General features: G+C 45.4%; 1 protein-coding gene across 5 annotated transcripts in view; it reads right to left on the reverse strand.

Moving 5' to 3' along the window:
* Window positions 1–15,588: 15,588 nt before the first annotated feature.
* Window positions 15,589–21,209, reverse strand: part of MTMR3 (myotubularin related protein 3) — a 107,838-nt gene continuing 102,217 nt past the window's right edge. For 2 of the 5 annotated variants that reach the window (XM_016198579.2, XM_087828453.1), the window contains exons 18-21: window positions 20,992–21,102; window positions 20,442–20,530; window positions 19,628–19,654; window positions 15,589–17,764 (exon numbers count right to left, since the gene is read on the reverse strand). In XM_016198579.2, coding sequence (XP_016054065.1) covers window positions 17,593–17,764; window positions 19,628–19,654; window positions 20,442–20,530; window positions 20,992–21,102 — 399 coding nt within the window. In that variant the 3' untranslated portion in view covers window positions 15,589–17,592. The remainder of the gene's footprint in view (window positions 17,765–19,627; window positions 19,655–20,441; window positions 20,531–20,991; window positions 21,103–21,209) is intronic. The other 3 variants (XM_016198581.2, XM_016198580.2, XM_016198582.2) reach the window with 3 other exon arrangements.

Genomic DNA, 21,209 nt, shown 5'->3' on the forward strand with positions numbered 1-21,209 from the left:
GATGGAGAAATAACCGTGTTTTAAGCATGCTTTCCTATATAGGTTCTCAGGTGATCAACACAACCACCACCCTCAAAGACAGGCAATACACAAATTGCTTCTGCAATTCTAAAATTACAATTTTACAAGTGAGGAAAGATCTAAAATTTTATGGAACTGCCCAGACTAAATACCTAGTGTTTGGCAAAACCATGAGTTAATTAGGTTTTATAATCTAGGTTTAATACTTTAAGTTCTATACTTTATAACATGAACATTAACAACTATATTAAGAAAACAGATTTTGTGTGTCAGAAATGCTGTTTTCCAGCTACAACACATAAGTAGAAGCTGAGTCTAGCCACAACTAGAGTAAGAGTGAGTGCTGTTGAAGGCAGCAAAGAATGCAAAGAATAATGATATTTCTAGCCCTCCCATTTATAAGTCCCCATTTAATATATTATTTTATTTGTACCTACAACAGTCTTATGAGGAAGTTATGATTATCCCCATTTTAAACAGTTTGGGAAATGGAATTGTTGAGAGCTAAAAATATTTATCTATGGTCACACAGCTTGTAAGTGGTAAAGTTATAGATTCTAACCCAAGTTAACTTATTACAAATCTTACATTCTTTTTACTAAACTTGATCATCCTTGGGATCATTTACCAGATTCTTAGCCTTTCTTGTTTTTGTCTCAAGATATTTCCTAATTTCCCTTGGGATTTATTCTTTGACGCATTGGTTGTTCAAGTGTGTTGTTTAATTTCCACATATTTGTGAACTTTCCACTTTTCCTTTTGCTACTGATAACAACTTAATTATAATTGCATACAAAAACTTTACTCCTTTACATCTCTGTTCCCACTTTGTTATTAATCTTTTAATGTCATAAATCTTTTTCTACTTTGTATCTATTAACATAGTTCTATAGTTATATTTTATACTTTTACCTTTTAAATTATATACCAAAATTAAACGTGATCTACACACCACCATTACAGTATAGGATTCTGTATTTGCCTTATTTGTCTATATATCTACCTTTAGCAGAGATCTTTATGGGTTTTTTTTAAACAAGGTGATTTCTCTCTTCTTATTTACTTGTGTGTTTATTTTTTTATTTATTTTTATCCTCACCTGAAGATATGTTTATTGATTTTAGAGAGAGAAGAAGGGAGAGAGAAAGAAAGAAAGAAAGAGAAACATCGATGTGAGAAACATCGATTGGTGGCCTTGCCTAGATGCCCTGAATGGGGATCGAACCCGCAACCTAGGTATGTTTTCTGACCAGGAATACAAACCCATAACCTTGTGGTGTATGAGTTGATGCTCCAACCAACCGAGCCACCTGGCCAGGGCAAGAGAGCTTTATGTTTTCATATGCTTTCATGTTGCTGTCTGCTATCCTTCTGTTTCAACTTGAAAGTATGCCTTTAGCTTTTTTATTTTATTATTTTTATTTTTTTAATCTTCACTCAAGGATATGCTCATTTATTTTAGAGAGAGGGGAAGTGGAACAGAGAGAGAGAAACATTGATGTGTGAGTGAATATTGATTGGTTGCTTTCCTTACATGCCCTGACTGGGAATTGAACCCACAACCTTTTGGTATACAGGACAATGGTCCAACCAACCAAGCTATACTGACCAGGGCTCCCCTTAGTATTTCTTATAAGGCAGGTCTAGTAGTGATGAGTTTCCTCAGCTTTTGTTTACCTGGGAAAATACCTATTTCTCCTTTATTTTTGAAGGAGAGTTTTGACAGATATAGTATTCTTCGTTGGAAGGTTTTGTTTTCTTTCTTTTAATTTTTATTTATTTATTTTTCTTTCATTTGGCAGTTGTTGCTTTTTTAATTTCAGTACTTTGAATATACCTTTCCACTCTGGACTGCAACGTTTCTGCTTAGAAATCTGCTGATCTACTTATGGGAGATCCCTTGTAAGTGAAAATTGCTTTTCTCTTGCTGCTTTCAAGATTCTCTCCATGTCTTTTACTTTTGACAGTTTGATTATAATGTTTCTTTGTGTGGGCCTCTTTGGGTTCATCTTTGTTGGAGTCTTGAGCTTCTTAAATTTTCATGTCCATTTCCTTCCTCGGATTTAGGGAAATATCAGCCATTATTTCTTCAGATAAGCTCTCTGCCCTTTTATCTCTTCTTCTGAGAGGATTTTTTACTTAGTGGTTATAGCGCTTCATCCATTGCTCATTAGGATGCAAAGGGCTATGATAATAGGCAGTAGAGCATTTCTGCATCTTTTTTAGCAAGAATTCCAAACTTTTTAAATTTTTGGTTTATCTTTTAAAAACAGATGTTTTCTGTCCACCCAGTGTTGCTCAGTGGTTGAGTATCGACCTACGAACCAGGAGGTCACGGTTCCATTCCTGTCAGGGCACATGCCCCAGTTTCGGACTCTATCCCTAGTAGGGGGCATACAGGAGGCAGCCAATCAATGGCACTCTCTCATCATTGATTTTTCTCTCTCTCCCTCTCCCTTCCTCTCTCTGAAATAAATAAAACACATATTTAAAAACAAAACAAAACAGGTGTTTACTGAAGTGGCCAAGAATTTGGAGCTGTTTGGAGCCTGAGTGGCAAATGAGATCAACTTGGGGTACAAGTGTAAGTTACGCCCTGAGGCTGCTGCAGCAGGATGCCCATACAGCACACGGACCACCTTCACACCTGCAGAGCTGAGGGGATCTTGGGTAAGGGGTCCCTCATTGCACAGTGATTAGGCTTGTGAGAGAACATACTCTAACTGGAGGTGAGACCTTGGTGACTGTTTTGGCTTCAGAAACCAGCTAAGATTACTCAGTTGCTTTTCCCTCCACCTCCTGAGGGACGCTAGGTTGTATTTAAGCAGAACTGCATCCCTGCTTGTAACTGAGTGCCGGAGTAACTCAGATGTGCCTCTACTCTAAGCTATAAAGAAACAATTAACCATAGTTAATGGCCCATAATTTTTTATTTCTTTATTCTATTCTCAGGGTTCCCTCCTAAGTTATTACCCAGGAAGAAACATAAAACTGCACATAAAACTGTGTATTTGATAAAAACAAAGGAAGAACGCTCTTTTTTGCTTTATCTCCCTCTGATTTAAAACAGTGGGTCTTCCTAGTTAGAAATGAGGTTCATTCCCAGATGGGATAGGCTGCCACTGTCTCGCATCATTATGTTGCAGACATGCATTTGGGACCAGCTACATAATTTGCAAGACCAAGCGCAAAATGAAAATGTGGGGCCCTTGTTAAATATAGCAGGAATTTCGAGACTTCAACAGAAGAGCATTAAACTTAGGGCAGGGCCCTTCTGAGGGTAGGACCCTTTGTGACTGCAGAGGCTGCTCACATACAAAATGGTCTGAGTACTAGGAGGAGGGGAACTCCACCTCAAGGAGCTCAGGCACATGAGCAGCTTCTCTGCAGAGAAGGGAGGACCAGAGAAAGCACAGGGCGGCCACTTCTGAGGAAGCGGATGGTGTGTCCGAGGACAGCATTCTCTTGGTGGTCCTCTCAGTCCTGATCTACTTGGGTTGGGATTGAGGAGGTGTGAAGAGGGGGCAGTTTCTATGCATGGAATTATCCATGTTTTGGTTTCACTTACTCAACTTTTTTTTTTAACTGAAGTGTCAAATTAGATGATTTTTTCCCCTCTAAACCTTTCCTCCATCTTGGTAAATGATCCAGCTGGGTAGATCAAGGCAGAAGTCAGGAGTTCCTCCTCCTCCTTTATCTGAAACATGGCTCACTAAGTCCCATCAACTCCACTATCAGTGTCCCTCTTGAGCCCGAGCCTCTCTCCACTGACATTACCACCCATCACTTCTAGTCATTGCTATGACAACAGCCTCCTCCCTGACTGGCTTTTGAATCATGCAAACTAGAGTTTAGGTCTTCATTCTGCCATATTAGCTGGGCGACCTTGGGTAGGTCTCCACCTTTCTTTCTTTAAAAAAAACACAAAAAACTGTAGGAAAACACTTATTTATAAAATCACAGAGGTGGAAGAAGTAATTCCTAGAAGGAACAGGCTTAGGAAACAAGTTATAGAGGCAAAGGAAGGGCCCTTGGTGCGTGGGAGTGAGGAAGGTAATGGTAATGGGCCTGGGGGATGGGGGGGAGGGGAAAAGTGTGGGCATGCTCCCAGGAGGGAGAGCACCTTCTTCACCTTTCTGAGCCTCAGTTTCCTCATCTGTAAAGTGGAGGTAATTATACCTATCTTAAAGGGTTGTCAGGACTAAATGAAATGATGCAAGTGGCTTAGCACACAGTACACACTCAGTAAATTAGCATTTTCCCTCTTTTCCCTCTTCATCCTTCAGGCCTTAGTTTACACATTACTTCCTTAGGAACCCGTCTTGTGACTTGCCACAGACTCAGTGCCGGTTCCCACAGACTACCAGACTGCTCTGCAGCATTCATCACTCTTACTGTCTTCTCTCAACAGTTTTCTCCATGAGGACAAGGATCCTGGCTTTCTCTGCCTAATGAGGTGCCTGACATGGAGTAGGAACTCATATTTTGCTATTTGAATGGTTATCCTCGTATGTAGTCAAAGGTTCTCAGGCATGGGGTCCTGCCCCCCAGCTATAAGTGGGCAGATGACCACATTAACATAAGTAAATAATGGAGACCAAGAGTATCTCACCAGCTTTAAGTTAAACCTAGGGCACTGGGGGTGATTCATTATGAGCAGATTCCTTCCATAAGAAACAGACCTAGGTCAGGTAAGTTAACCAGGAAACCAGGTACGCCAGGTCAGCATAGGCACGCTTCCTTGAGAATAGAGTGGGGTGGGACAAGCATGTGACAGCACTAGGGGAAGAGGGCACTCCAGGAGAAGGAATGAAGGTGGAGCTCCCTGTCCACTGACCCAGGGCCACCTGAGCAGTTGGGCCAATTCCTTTCTCCTCAGGCCTCAGGAGCTCCCTGCTCGATATTCCCCACTAGGCCAACTGCATGAGAGATGTGCACAGTAAGGGGCCAGTACCCTGAGAAGCCCAAAGGGAGTGGGGAGGGCTGGTTGCTTTTTCAGCTTTGTGAAATAACGTACATGTAGGAAAGTACATAAAACATCTGTAGAGATTGATGAATTATGAGCATCCATGAAACCCACCACTCTGATCAAGACCTGGAACATCACCAGCACTCCGAAGCCCACATATCCTACCCAAACTGCTTGCTCCGTATCCCTAGAGAGGACCACGGCCCTCGCTTGTATAGTTACCATGTCTTTGTATCCCGAAATAATAGTTTTGTTTTGCCTGGTTTTGAACTTTTAAAGAATGTAGTCATATTACATGTCATTTTATTCTTTTTTGTGAGATTCAACCATGTGATTGTATGTATAACTAGTTTATTCATCTGTTGCTATGTTATCTTATTGATGGACATTTTTGCTGTTTCTGGCTTATAGTATTTTCCATGCCTTAGTGTGAGGCTGTCCTGAATGACTTGCAGAGGCCATGGGAGTTTGAAAGGAAGGGAAGCAGAAGCAGCTCTGGGCATGGGGTACTGGTAGGTAGAAGGGACTCTCAGGTCAGGCAGGGCTACTAATATGCAGAGCAGGACTAGAGTACCACAGAGGAAAGAGCACAGGAGGGCTCTTTGAAGTTTGCACCTACGGTGCACTTCCCCTCGGAGAGCAAGTGTTCTGCCTGCCCAAAGCCATGGTTAGGTTTAGCAGGCTGGGGGGCGCAGACTTACTCACCTTCCAGACCTGCTGCCTGACACCTCTTCTCTCCTCCCCATGGGGTGTAAGGCCAGCTCTGCATGCATAGAGAGGCCAGGCACAGTAGCTTATAGCAAAATACTGTCTTACAGGGATAGAGGAAACACCACAAACCGGTCAGGGAGTCACTTCTGGTGCCTCTCCCAGAATTGGCATAAATCAAAAGATTCGTGTTTAGAAAGTGCAGGGATCACCCACTGCACATGCAGACACTAGCCAGGATGGAGGTAAGGCAGTCAGAACCCTGAAGGCAAGGGGCCAGCACTGGTGACTACTCGCCCAGCCCTCACCTGCAATGGAAGCGAGGCTACCCCATGGAGCCCATGTCTTGGAGACTTCCAGCAGCCCAGGGCAGAGCTCCCCACCCAAGCCAGAAAACCTGTCCCTTGCAACACTCCAGACGTAGTGGCTGAATCTGAAGTATTTCACATTGGTCCTGGCTGGAGATGGCTGGGAGTCTCTACTATCCCCTGAAAGACCTGACCTAATTCCCTCCTCTCTCTGGTTTGGCAGCTACAGGTAAGAGGAGGAATGCCACTGCCTTGGAGTAGGGTAGGCTACATGGAAAACAAGCAGGATTTCTGCCTCCTCCAACTTGAGACTACACTGGAAACCAGGTAAGTTGTGGGGAGTCAGGGTAGACAGTCAAGTGCGAGCTTTGGCAGGATGCCACCCCTCACACTGCAGGGCAACTAGACTTTGTAAAACATCTGTTTCCTCATTGGATCCTCAACAGCCTTGTGGATTGACTGGACAAACATCCCCACAGATGAGAAATTAAAGCAGAGTAGAGTGGTCAAGGCCATATGCTATATAAGTGATCAAGGGGTTAGAACACAAGTCCCACAATCCCTGGGTCAGGGCGACACAGAGCTACGCACGCATAGGCACTGGCCTAGGCAGACATCAATTTCTAGCTGCTTCAGGCTGAGAGTTGTCTCACCTGACAGTGTCTGCTGCCAATTGATCTGAAATGCAGATCTGTCCCAGTGCTAGATGTGGAAGCTTTATAATTGAGGGAGTTTCTCCTAAGAAACATGGTAAATTTTAGTGGGTAGCTAATTCCCTCTTGTAATGTGTGGACGGCTTCGTGCATAATTTCATACAGTTCTAGAATTGGGGGGGAAACAGTCCTATGTAAATCCAGTGTAATAGTACTAGTACTTTTAAATGAAGGGTTCCTTTGGAATTGCTCCAGAACCCTTCTCTACCATGATTTAGGGCTTTTATCCTACATGTGGCCTCTTACTGCTCTTCCCACTTCATCTTCCCTTGCCTCCCAGCACCCATTCCTAGCTGGCTCTGACTCAGGAGGAAACTGGGCACTGTGGTGGTTGGGTGTCTGGTTTCTGGAGGCAGATAGCCTGGACTCAAACAACATGGCTCTGCTTATTTGCTGTGTGACCTCGAGCAAGAGGCTTAACAGCAATACTGGTTCATTCGCCTTATTTTCAAATGAGGATAAATATCAGCCTCACCAGATTGATGAGAATTAAATGTATTAATTCATGGAAGTACTTAAATAGTGTGTGGCCCATACTATATCATAACTATTGTCATCTTGTTCAATTCTATGTTCCAAAACCTCAAATAGCTACAGAATTGAGACCGGTGTTTGGCCTGAAGTAGACTTTTTTTGCTTGACTTTTAACAAATATTTCCTGCCTTCCCTCATTCACTAACCCATGCACACCAGCTCAGTTCCCCAAACCTGCCCTCCTGCCTTGGCTCATGGTGAGCCAGTGTCACCAGTGGAAGTCACCACTGTCTCTTAAGGGCAGACTCTCTGCTCAGTCATGTCAATGAGCTTTCTTTTTCCTCTGAGCCACATCTAACTAGTCAGTATCCAAGTTACTATAGCCACTAGGTTTTGGAAGAAAGCTAAAGTCATTAGCAATGAAAAATATTCTCCAAACAACTGACCACTTATAAAATTACTTTCCACTTGGACATATTCTCACTGCCTAACATCCTCCATCCACCATAGCCCATCTCTTCCCTCTTACTGATTGTGAGATGTTGTAAACTTCTGACATTGAAAATACAACAAAATAGGTGCCAAAGTACAATTTAAGTTTTGCAAAACATAGAATTTCATAAACTCATGAAAGAGTATTGTTGGAAAATTGATGCTCAATTGAGTAGTCATTGGCAAATAGGATCTGAGTTAGATCCATTAACAATGAAGATCATAGCTGCAAATAACCAATTTAGATGCTTCTTAGGGGATGATTTGAATATCAAATGGCTAAAGGATTAAGGGAGTCCCTCAGGAAAAGTGAGGAAGCCCTTGACTTTTACAAAAATAACCCTGATTGATTGCACTGTGCAAATCAAACATGAGGTGATGTCCCATTATGCAATTATAAAATTGTGGGAGGGAAATATATGTAAAATATTATTTTGTTGCCCTGTCTAGTTTGGCTCAGTGGTTAGAGCATCGGCCCTCAGACTGAAGGGTCCGGGGTTCAATTCACAGTCAAGGACATGTACCTCGGTTGCAGGCTCCATTGGGGGGTGTATTGGGGAGGCAACTATTTGATGTCTCTTTCACATCCAGTTTTCTCTTTCCCTCCTCTCCACTCTCTCAAAAAAAAAAAAAAAAAAAAAAATCAGTGGAAAAAATATCCTCAAGTGAGGAATAAAAAATAAATAAAATGGATAAATTAAAAAAATTTTTTTAAATATTACTTTGTTCTAAACTAGCCTATAGTTAGTTGCAATTACATTTTGTTAACAGATACTTGTTTTAGTAATAGTTTCATTTTACAAGATAAAGTTCCAAGCAGATCTTTTCCACTATCTACTATATGAAACTATAGTCTCCATTTTAAATGGGTTAACCCTAAGAGGCTTTTTCAGGTCCCAGTTCTTTTTGGATAATGAATCCTTTTTTTTATCTGCCCAATCTTCCCTAACAGATGACACACTATTGAGGTCAAACAGTGCCAGAGACAGACAGAAATGCCATGTCATCTCATAGGTCAGTGGGGGCAGGGATGTCCCTGAGTTACCAAGGAAGCCTGTGCAGAGCCACGGCCCTCAGTTACTTGTTTTGTGAATGAGTCAACCAGCCAAGCAAAGACCCCATGGTTGAGGCCTCAGGGTTCCCACCAATGAGGGGTGACCCAGGCTCTTGTCCTCAGTCCACATCTGAGGTTTCAGGCATTGACAGTGATTTCCAAAAGTCTGGAGTACTTTGGAAGTCAGGGCTACATGGAGGACACAAGAGTACAAGGGTGACCCAGGATGCCCAGATCAGGAGAGGCAGAAGCCTCTGCTACAACCCTTCTGCCCTGCCCTGGGGCGGCACACAGAAGCAGCCTGCAGTGGCTTTAGGTGCTCTGGTTCATTCCTGCCTGGTATGGTTCAGAACTTCCTGTCACTGAGCTTCATGAACAGACTGAATGATGGAGACTTTCCCAGTCCTGGGGAAGGTGGGTGTGGGTTTTGGGATGAATTCAACTACAATCTGGAAAGAGGTTACCTTCCTACTTGGGGGTGGGGGAGAGGAAAGCAAATTGGCGCCAATGTTCACCTCTACTCCAAGAACTACTTGCACTCAGAGGACAAAAAGGAGGGCTGAACCCTCCTTTCAACTGACAAGTCTGGGCTAGGAGAGTCCTCAGGTCCATGAGAAATAGGCCCCGAGTTAATGCCTCCCAGCTCCACGGAGGGGGTAAGTACGTGAGGCATGGCCTGGCAGACTGGCTCAGGTGGGAACACCTGATGCTCTAGCAGTTTCTTAGGCCCCTGGAGAAGGCCTTTGCTGCATCACTGGCAGAGGCATATGGAAATGTGGTTTTAAAATCGTCTCCATTTGAAATACCTTGACTTACAAACCTCCAAGGAAGCAGTTGTGTGAGGAGGGCAGAGAATAGAACCTCAAGAACACTTAGGGTACTTAGGGAGCAGGGAGAGGACTGTCATACAAAGCCCCCAAAAACCAATACCAGGGCAGAACCAGCAGGTTTATCAAGGTTGCCAGTGTTGTGGAGTGCTTGAGAAGGAACGCTTTGGGGCAGGAGCTGGAATGTATAGATAGTCCTTGGTGACACCTGCGAATAGTGTCGGGGGGCAGTAGGCGTCTCTGAGGCAACAGCTGGCTGATTTATCAAGTCAAATGAAAGAGAATCATACCACCCCTGAGGTGTCAGGATGCAGGTCACATCCCAGTAGCTAATGGGACTTCAAAAGTGGGAGCCACCCCAGTGCAGTGTGATGGCTGATACCAGAAACTCCTGGGTGACTTGAAAGAACCTCCAGTTCTAGGAATTGAGCTCCCAGTTGGTGAAATACAGTGGGGATACCACTTACCACTAACTTATGTCTATCCTAACTTGGATGGTAAAGCCTTGAATATGTTCCACCCCCTTGGGCTCATTTGGCATTGGAGACGGTAGGAGTACCATCTGAATGCAGGGTCTCCACTTCCTTTCCTAACCTGGGCACTGGGATCCTCACAGGAGCTGTTGCTAGAGCACACAACCTGGGTCCAGGCCTCTGCCTCAGATATCTGTGCTGCATGGAGGTAAGGCCCAGCTGGCTCTGCCTGCCCCACTCCTCAGCCTGGAAAGCTAGGCTACATCATATGGTTTAGTCTTTAGTCGGGGACCTAAAACTCATCAGTTGTTCAGCCAACTGAGGCCACATCAGTCTCCACAGGATTCAGGGGAATTCTTAGGTGCTACCTCGACTCCCACAAGCAGTTTCTCTCAGCCCCCTTCCCATTGCTTTTAAAAAAAATTGATTTTAGAGAGGGAGGGGGAGACATTGATGTGAGACACACATCCGTTGCCTCCTGCACGCGCCCCTACTAGGCACTGAACCCACAACACAGTTACGTGCCCTGACCAGGAGGAATCAAACCCATGACCTTGTGCATGAGACAACGCTTCAAACAAGCCACAGTGGCCAGAGCTGTTTCCATTGCTTTTATACAGTCTTAAAGCATCAGATGCAGACTTTGCATCTATTTAAATAATTAAAAAATTTTTTCAGAGTGTAAGAAACTGATTTGTCAATTTGTTATTCCACTTTGTTTTTTCCAAAATGTTTTTGATTTCAGAGAGGGAGAAGAGATAGAAACAATGATGAGTAGGCTGCCTCCTGCACACCCCCTACTGGAGATCGAGCCCTCAACCCGGGCATGGGCCCTGATCAGGAATCCAACGTGACCTCCTGGTTCATAGGTCGACACTCAACTGAGCCATGCTGGCCGGGCTATTCCACTTATTTATGCATTCACTGGTAGATTCTTTTATGTGCCCTGATGGGATCGAACCCACAGCCTTGGCATATCAGGGCGATGTGATGGGCTAACCAACTGAGCTACCGGCCAAGGCTAACAATTCTTTAATAAAATACATGTATGAATCTTAAAATTGTCAACTAATGATAACTTCTCAATTTATCGTAGAACTCAGATTAGAATGCTTCAAGGTCAAAGTTTACCTTTGTGAGGTGGAAGAAGCCAGGGCAGGGGCAGTTGTCTTTGTTTTTTTGTGGGGTTTTTTGTCTTTGATTTCAGAGAGAGGAAGAGGGAGAGAAACAGCGATGACGAGTCATTGATAGGCTGCCTCCTGCACGCCCCCTGCTGGGGATCCAGCCCAAAACTCAGGCATACCGTGACTGGGAATCAAACCTCAGTCTCCTGGATCCTAGGTTGATGCTTAACCGTTGAGCCACGCTGGCCAGGCAGTCTTTCCGTTTTAATACTGGTGGAGTGGAAGCACTGTCTGGCTCTGATAGAATGTCTGCCAGCAGCCAGGCAGAAATGCCCTCTCATCTCATGGGCAGTGGGGAGGGAAGCATTTGCTAAGCACCCACCTTCAACCCCCTCTCCCGTGGCACATGCTGTGCTCTAGATGAGGAAATGCTCAGTTCCTCACCTGCCCAGGGGCAACTCAGCTGGTGCTGCTGGGTTAGGCAGCCAACCTAGGTCTATGGGCTCAGAACCCATGTTCTTTCCACCAAATTAGTGGTTTTGAGGCAGTGCTTTAGGGGTTCTCTGCAAACATTTGCTTCAAATGATTTTAAATATTAAAAATCATCTTTAATGTGTACACACAGGTGCAGAACATTCATTCAGTTAGGCTGCCTGAGTCCTCAGAGTAAGGCCTTCATTGCTGTCCTGTGTGGGCTTCTCAGGGTCACTGACCTAGAGGGCTCTAGTTCAGTGCTGTGATCACCAAGCCCAGCTGCAACTCCATGCTAGTGGCTTTCACCATAAAATAATTTTAGTGACTATAACCATTGGATGATTCTTACCTGCTAATATGGAGGATAAGGACTGAAAGCAGGTGTTGGATATTCTATTGATCTGTTTTATCAAGCATCTACCTCAGTCTGTCAATAACCAGAGATTGCAGGCAAGCTGTGACTGTTACCATCTGCACTTTTCTATATACAGTCAGGATTTCTTCTCCATCATACAAACAAAACAAATTCAGAAATAAATTGGATGCTAAGACAGTTCACAATTAATTAACCCATTTGCACTAGTCAAAAATGCTCTCTCCACCTCACCAATTTAGGACAGTGTTTTGACTTGAACTTAAGACAGTTCATGCTAGTCAATACATTTGTTTTATGTATTTGAAAAGTTAAAGGAAAAAAACCCCACTGGATTATAATATCAAAACCTTTGACTTTGGTTAGGAGGAAGAGGAGAGTTCATAGTTTAAGCCTTTTGGCAGCAACTACTAAGCTTGTCTCCATGATTTCTGGCTTGGCTGACTCAGAGAACCAGGTTAAAGTAGTTCTTTATCTAAGGCCATCTTCTAAAAGCACAAGAACACTGGAGGGGTGGGGTTGGAAAAGAACTTTTTTTTCAAAGTTTGCTATTAATTCCTGGGTAACCCTAGATGAGGCTTTGCCGTGCTCTAATCCTCAGTTTCAACAAAAACCAGGAGGTTGGATTAAACCAATGATTTTAAGCACCAAAACCTTTCTTCAAATCAGGTCTTACCTGGAAGTCTAATACTGAATGGCTTGGGGGCTCCCTCCCCATGAAGCCTTGACAGAACAGCACGAAAAACATGAAACTAGGTAATCTAAGGTCACTTTCACCTCTTAAGTATTCCATACCCTCACCTCTGAAATACAAATGCTGACACCAGCTAACTCTTCCCACCAGGCCTTCTCTATCTCCTGGACAGCCTAAGGGGCTGAGCTATTTGTCCCTCATACCTAACACACTGGTCACAGCACTGACTAGAGAACCTGAACAACGGTCTGTGGGTGAAAATGACAAATTTATTTAGTTTTAAATGGTCACTGAGGCTACAGCAGAATCAATGCTGTTACAATAGGCAAGCACTTCTGACAGCAGCCACACAGTGTATTTCTTAAACAGCATCCAAGCCTCATCAGTTATGGGTTTTTTTAATCTTATAAATCAGTTGGGAAGCAGTTAAAGGCCAATTTTAAATGCCAATATACAAGAAATGTCACTGAAAATACAATTGAAATGCAACTGCTATGAGCACTGTTAAGAAAAATTAAGAACTCAAATATGAATGAAAAGACTAACTGGTAAATAAAATACAATAGCAGCATTTAAAACTTTGTAATTCCCATTTCAGAGTGCCCTTTCCCCTTCCCACACCTCCCCCCGCCTCTGTCCTAGCCTAGAACCCTGTTAAGACTGGGGTTGACAGCTGGTATCTGCACAGAATGTGCAGCAGATGAACTCCACACAGGAGTGGAACAAAGTGTCAGTGTAGTTATGTGCTCAGGACAAAGGACAGCGGGACTCATGTTTAAGAGTCAGAGGCTTAGGAGGGTTGCCTCCTACTCCTGCCCTTGAGAAATCTTGTCTGTAACCTCAACTTAGAACAAATGTTCCTAGAAAATGTGACTAAGCAGCTGAGACTCCTGCTGTTATCCAACTTCAAATGGAGAGTCATTTTGCCCCATAGTTCAGGGCCCCTTTTTAACCCTGCTGTTAGCCCTATCCTCAGCTAATGCAATCGGGTGGTGCAGCTGGGTACAGGTCACTTAAACCAGCTAAATGAAATCCTGCAAAAGCACCTTTAAATCAGTTCTCATTCTTAAAAGATCAATAGGGGTGAGGGCTAGAGTTAACTTCAATAGGCATGGGATCTCCTAGCCTCAATGTGCAGTGGCCAAGTACATCATCTAAAGGACAACTGCCTGGAGTCTCATTCTAGGGTATGCCCTCAATTCCCACTTGATATTTTTTAATAGCTAGAAATTGTTTAACAGATCCTCTGGTACTACTTTCATTTTCCTTTAAATCTGCCGCAGTACCTTTTTAATTCTTAGAACATTCTTTGCTAACATAGAAATGAACAGGGAGGATAATAGCAAAATTACTGAAGAAAAAATTTTCTGTATATCATCACTAGAAAAGCCCACTGGATTAATAAGGCAGCCCTATCATTTTTTGGGATTAAGGAGCCCAAAGTACAGAAAGAAGGGAAATATTGAGAGAGTGCCAGGGTTGGAAAAGTCAGAGCAACTCAGTCACTGTTACTACCCCATTACTTCAGACCAAATTCCTCCACATGAAGAAAGCTCGCCTTGTCTTGGAGAACCGCATCTCTCCACATACAGCCATCTTCACATGGCAAGTCCTTGCCTTCGACCCACACTGTGCAGGTCTCTGAAGCTCTCCATCGATGGGCATCAACAGCCTTGTTAGGTTCTGTTGGTGTTTTAACCCACTGAGGGCTAAACCATTAGACCTCAGAAACAATAGGAACTATATGTAGACCTGTTGGCTGTGACGCACAGATTTTTTACAAATTGGTCTGAACACAGACTGTGCTCCCTGCTGGACTGAAGGCAGCTGAGATAGCACCTTCTCCTCCCAGAAGACAGGCTAATTTGCAAACACGGGCTGGAAGGCACTTGCAGCTCTCACGCTAGAACCAGCTGAGCTGTTTTTAAGTGCTTGTGTTCTAGGCAGACAGAACATCCAACCAGAAAGTGACCTGGAAAGGCTGCCTCAGAGTTATGGCCCTCAGAAATGCTCTGAGCAGGTCACTCTTTGACAAAGCCCAGCCAACTCAGCATGGAGATACTGGGCTGGGGATCCCAGAGCTGGGCACCACTCAACACCAACCTTCTCCAGGAAGAACTGTGTAACATACCTCCCCCGAGGGATACCCAGCAGTGACACAGGGGAAAGAAAACCCAACTCTGTAAAGAGCAAGAACTAGCCAAGACGTAATTAGGAACTATGGCCTTGCTCAGCTGGTTGCAGATTTAAGAAACAGAGGTTCCTCCCTCTGTGGAGGGAGGAAAGAGACTTCTAGTGAGGCACATAATCCAATCACATCCAATCCAGTTTCTGCCCAAGGTCTCTGTCCATCCATACTCTCTCATCCAAGAACAACAGACAGAAGCACTTTCTAGCCACCCTCCCCCCAACATCTTTCACTCCACTGCATGCAGGACTCTGTGCTTAACCACTGCTACAGGTGCAGCTGATGTTCCTTGGGTAGATGGGGTTCAGGGACCAGAGCACTGGTTGCCCTGAAATCAAAGCAGCAGCAACAGGAAAAAAAAAAGGGGGGGGTGGAGCCTGGAGGCCAGAGGTAGTTTTAACTACTATTGATGCTCAGTTCTTCAGATAAGGAAGAACCACTTGATTGTTAGGATGCCCGACTGCTTCTCCTTTAGCTTGGGAAATGTTAGGGGCAAAACCACCAAGGAAATGTGTTTCAGTGCTTGGGCATCATGGTACAGTTCCTCGCCAAGGTCCAGAGTTGAAAAGAAATCTAGTTTTCTTTTGCCAAAGTCCAGCTTCCCAGCAGCACCTCAAAATGCTTCTGTGTAAGACGGAAAAGGAATGAAGAGGGGATAAACCACAAAGAACGAATTTGGAACGTGTTAGCAAATGCTACCATGCGGACACTAAACTTTATTCACTTTATTTATATATTTAACAGTTCTAAAGTATTTACTTCTTGCTTTGACAAAAATGAAAAATATAGGAGCACTGACTGACTCCTCTTTAGGAAAAAGGGTTATATGTACAGCTACGGAGAGTTACGGCTCCTCCTTTACATACAAAGGAAAATATTAATAAAAAAGTGCTTCATTGATCAAAAAAGGGCTAAGAGCTGCAAGCATTTATTCACACTGTACATCAGACCCAAGAAACCCGTATCATAACCTCTTGGCACCTGTCACTAAGAACTGCACAATCTTCAATTAGACTGACTTCTCCCTATCTGCACAGGAAGACCACACAGATGCGGAGAACTACACCCTGTTTCACTAAATTCAAACTCCGAGCAACCTCCTGCCACTGGGAAGTCAGACACGCGCTCAGATGCTCTTGGCTTTGCCTGGACTAGCGGTTGCTCCAGGGAAGGCTTCTGGGCCACAACTTAACCATACCCAGGCACACATAGGAGCCACCTTCCTGAGACAGAATTTGTCCTTGACCAGGGCACTGCTTCCAGAAAGGGTCAGAAGAGTTCCCTGGTCTCATCCCCACTGCTCACCACAATCTGCCCTGTTACCAGTTAGCAGCTTTTAGCAGAGCCAAGCATGGCCCTACCCCCGAGAGGGAGGGCAGGCACAAAACATGGATGCCAACCAAGATTACAACGCACAAACCTAAACTCTCCACCCCTCCCCCATACCCACCTCCATCACAAATATTCTTGATTTAAGGCTCTTTTGGGACCACATCAAAGCTTACTGAGGGAAGGTACCCTGAAGTGCCTACAGGCCACGTCACTTCTTTAAGGACTGCAGAGTCACCAAGTGGGCCCTCACTGCTGGCCAGCAGCACAGGAGCAGGGCATGGGGACTAATGCCCCAAAGGGAGGAACAGGAGAAAGGCTGATTGTGTGGGACATGCCCCCTTTCCAGAGGCTTGCACTCTAAAAGGCTGATTCTACCCCTTAAGGGGGAGGTCCATGATTTGTGTGTTTTGGGAATGGGGAATTTTTGGAACCCTGAGTCTGGATTTCCCTGTGCTAGCTGTGAATAAGAGACTGCTTGGGGGACCAGGCCCCAGAAGGGGCTTCCAGGTGCCTGGGCTCAGGGCAGGCTTTGGCCTTGGCCTTGGCCACAGCAACAGGACTCTGGTCAGTCTGCACTTTTATGCTTGAAGCACAGGAAGCACTATACAGCCTGGTGGAGAGAGGCAGACCCATGACTGAAGGGAGCCCCAGAACAATCTGGATCAAGTTAAAAACAGAATCCCATGGAGAACAGGCTGGCCACCCATCCCCAGTCCCTTCCCTCTCACTTGCCTCAGAAGAACACCTTCCTTCCCCAAAGGGGGGGACCCTTTTACTATAATCCACTTACTATGTGCCCCTCCCTCCAAATGCCAATCCCACTCGTCTGTGAGGTGGGACTAGCCCGACCCCTTGCATGAGGGAGAGGGCACCCGGGGTAGTGCTCTTACGGAAGATGCTTCCAACCAGCTCTGATGTGGTGGCATGAGGAATGGTCACAAATGTTAGCACTGCCTCTTCCCCATACATTATCTCAGGCCTCTACTCCTGACTCTGACCAGCCAGCCTCCTTCCATCCTGAGGAACCAAGCCAACCCTCAGCATCGCCTAACAACAGGCGGCTCTATAGTTACAGGGGGCCTGGTAACCTCTGGTATTCCATTAAAACCCTCCCCGCTTTTTTTCTTCAAGACAACTAGGGGATGTGTTTCTTTTGGGGAGGCAGAGGGAAGATGGAAAGCGGGGAGAAAAAAAACAGGAAAGAAAAATCAATCTACAATCCAGTGGTACATCCCAAATTTCTGTCACTCTGCACAGGTGGTTCCAAGCCCCCATTCCAAAGTGCACGGGCCTCTCAGTCTGCCCAGGCTGTATGGGCCTGTCAGAGGAACAGCAGCTTGGCCTCTGCCTGCCCCAGGTCACTGAGCTTCAGTTTGAAGTGGCAGCAATGGGCTTATCCAGTTCAAGGTCAATGCTGGAGCTCGTGGGATGTAGGCTGCTATAGCAAGACTTGCATACTCGACTGGGTTCAAAGAGCTGTTGGCTGGGAACTGGAACCTTCTGGTTACAACAACTGGAGCAGAATACGTTCCCACAATTCCTTGAGATGAGAAGAAACAAAACAATGTTAGTTTTGGTAGCAGATATGGGTGGGGAAACCAACTTCAGAAGACAGGACTCTGTTGTATGTAATTCAGATGCACTGGAGACTCCTCTAAGAGTGAACCCTTTCATTTGTCTAGCTGAGAAAAAGCCAAATGGGGAGGGGAGCTCTACCTAGCAGGCACAGCTACTTTCACTTGGCTGCCTCATCACTATGGCTCAAGGTTACCAGGTCTACAGGAGAATGTTGCTCAAGAGAGATCTGTGAAAACAAATGAGCCCAGGGCAGAAGCAGCTGCTAACTCTATGGATAAGTCCTGGCCCAGGAAAACCCAGTGGCCACACCCACCTGGGCAACAGCCTCTATGTAGCTTGTGATCACAGAGAGGCCAGAGTCCAATGGAACTCCCACAAGCCCCGCAGATGAGAGAAAATACCCTGCCCAGCTGCAGAGTGAGGAGCCTTGCCCAAAGGGCCACTTCCCCAGAGGCTCAGAGGCAGTAACAGCAATATGGGAATAGGCTGCTGCCACCTAGGACTGCTCTGCTTCCAGCATGCAAAGCCAGGAGACAAGCAACCAGTGACAGACACATGCTCAGGGTGAAATGACAAGAACACAAATGAACACATGTGCACACACATCCCCTTATTAGATAGGTATCAGTCAATTATGGCTCACTCCCCTGCCCCATGCATTTCCAGGGACTATCAAAGCTCTACCTGAAGACCTGACTGTACCCAGGCCCTATGCCTCCCCTCTCCTCCACTTGAAAGCTCGGCTCTGATGTGTCTGTGCAGCACAGGTCTGCACACCCAAACAGATACCTCTTCACAGCTAACAGGAAAGGATACTGGCAGAGGATGAGTTTCTGCCCACCTTACAAACCCATTTTTGCTGGGCCTTACAGGGCAAATCAATCCCCAAAAGCCCAAGAATAGGAGACTCCAAGGAGACTAACGCAGCCCACCAAAGACTCGGGGAAAGCAGCAAAGGGAAATTCTCCTTCTTAGCCAGCATCGCTCACTATTTTTCATTTACACTCCTCAGAATGCAAACCCACTACTGGATTAAGGAACACTTAGGCACAGAGGAGAGAATACTAAATACCCTTTCAGGACAAAAGAACACCACAAAAGGAAAGGTCTAGACACAGGGCAATGGAAGGACAGAGAACTAACACACACAAATCTTCCAGAATGCAGTAAGTACTTCCCAACTCTTCCGAAAAGCGTAAGTCAGTAAGAACCTGTGGTTACAGAGAAAAATTATCTAAATCTATTTCTGAATATTTACATTTATTTAACATATCTGCTAGAGTTCAGCTCAAAAGCCTGGCATGAATTTAACCAGTTAAGATTTTCAATCTAACTTCAGGGAATCCTGACAGACCCTAAGTGCAGTCTTCTCTTAAAGTCTTCCATGTTAAAACAGTTCTCTGGAACGACAACTTCTATTCATTTCTGGTCTCTCTCTTTTATTTTATTTTTAAAAAGAGCTGTTTGACTTAGAAGTTATAAGTATTATTCTGGCATCTAAAAGAATGATTGACCCAAACAAAATAGCTCTAAAAATCCAACAGGCTACTCCATGAGACCAGCCCCTGCAGAAGCACCGCTTCTTGTCACAAATAAGATGGCTGAGTTGACCTGTGTAGGCAGGTGGGGCATAAGGTCTGCAGCCTGACTCAGCCCTGATGGTCTCCTCAGCTGGCTGCTTTGGTTCTCCCCAAAGCCCACCTGCCTGCCTGTGCTCCCACCCCAGGTTACATCCCAATGAGTGCAGAGAGGGGGAAATGGCAGCGTTAGTGTGAAGTTATTGTAGATGTGCAGACATTACAGACAGGTTGTTGCAAATGCTCACCACGTTTGATCAACACGGTCAGTGTCCCTGCAAGGAGGGGAGAAAGAGCTCAGAGGAGAAGCCAACCAAAGACATTTGGGCTTGGGGTGCAGGGTGGGGAGATATACAGTCCTAGAAGTATCATTACTAGACAAAGAGGTGGTTCCATTTTCGATCTGGGTTCATTGAGGTGTGTAAGCTATGCCACGATTCATATAAACTTCCTATACCAAGAACACTGAACATCCTCCAGTCACCACCCCAGGTGGGGCAAAGCATCAGTAGCAACTCACTACCCAACCAAGAAGGAAGGAAGGAAGAAGTCAGGAGCCTAATGCATTAAAGACTATGTCCTCTGCTGTCCCACTACTATCCCCAGCTACTTTTGCTCACCACTGGCACAAGGAAACCGAGTTTGGGGTCAGGAAACAGGATAAGAAATAGGAAAATGAAGTTCCCTGACCACGGCTGGAAAACTACTTTTGCTCATAGCAGCCATGTTGAATAGGAAGCAATTTTATTTTAGGAATAAAAAACGGTTTGGTAGCTATTGCCCCACCAATCTGGGAAGAAAAATAAAACAAAAAGGGACATAATTTGCACATTTCAAATTTTAGTCATGATCATTCTGAATTGGAAGACAGACACCAAATGCAGTTCTGCAAATACCAATTTCAGAGGCACAAAGCATGAGTAGGGGGTCTTACAGATCCTGGGGCCTGCCTTAAGACAGAATACTGCCAGCCAGATGCCTGCATCTCTCCAATCTACAGACTCCACGGACCAAATCTCAGCCCCACACCCTGGCCCACCCCACCACACCTCCCAGTGGCACCTGCAGTGGTGCTTCCTGCTGGCGAGCCAGAAGGCGCTGTCACACGCATAGCAGTGGGCAGCCAGGTGGTCAGGGAGCCAACGGGTCATCTGTAAAACAGATGGGGCCAGGTTAATGACAGGAAATGGACCCTTCAGCTGGAGCCAGCAGAGCCATGCTGCGGGCAGCAAGAGTCACAAGGACCACACTGGCTCTGGTGGCACCAGACCAGCAGGTCTGATGTCAGCAGTACAAGAAAGGCGTCCAAACCGTTTTCCTGGAGGGGACTCCAAACTCCCCTGAGATAAAATGGCAGGCAGCAGCAACTTGGGTCACTATGAGAGCTGGCAAAGCTCCAGTTCATATAGGCAATGAGAGAGGGCCAGCTTGCTTAGTCTCCCTGGCTCAGTAATTCTAGGCTCAATGGGGATTCACAGGCGCTGAGATTCAGAGGCTCAAGGCTAAGTGTGCTATGAGGTCATTCCTTGGCCAGGGGAATGGGATAGGGATGGGGATGGAGAACTGCAAACAGTTGCATGGATGGCACTCAGAACAGGGGCTGAGCCTGTACCTCCGTGTCCTGTTTATCCACCTGCTCCCAGCTGGCTTCAGAGAAAATCTCTGTGCTGCAGCGAGACAAAGAGTTCTGATCCAGATTGCTTTCCGAGTCGGGGATTGAAGTCTGTTGGCAAACAAACACAGCTGAAGAGAATGAACCTGGTCTCCTCCCAGAAGAAGAAAAGGCTTGGAAAAGAAGGGGGAGTACAAGGGACTTAAGGTGGGTCTGGG

Source organism: Miniopterus natalensis, chromosome 20 (assembly GCF_054644295.1).
Source record: "Miniopterus natalensis isolate mMinNat1 chromosome 20, mMinNat1.hap1, whole genome shotgun sequence".
NCBI classification, from domain to species: domain Eukaryota; kingdom Metazoa; phylum Chordata; class Mammalia; order Chiroptera; family Miniopteridae; genus Miniopterus; species Miniopterus natalensis.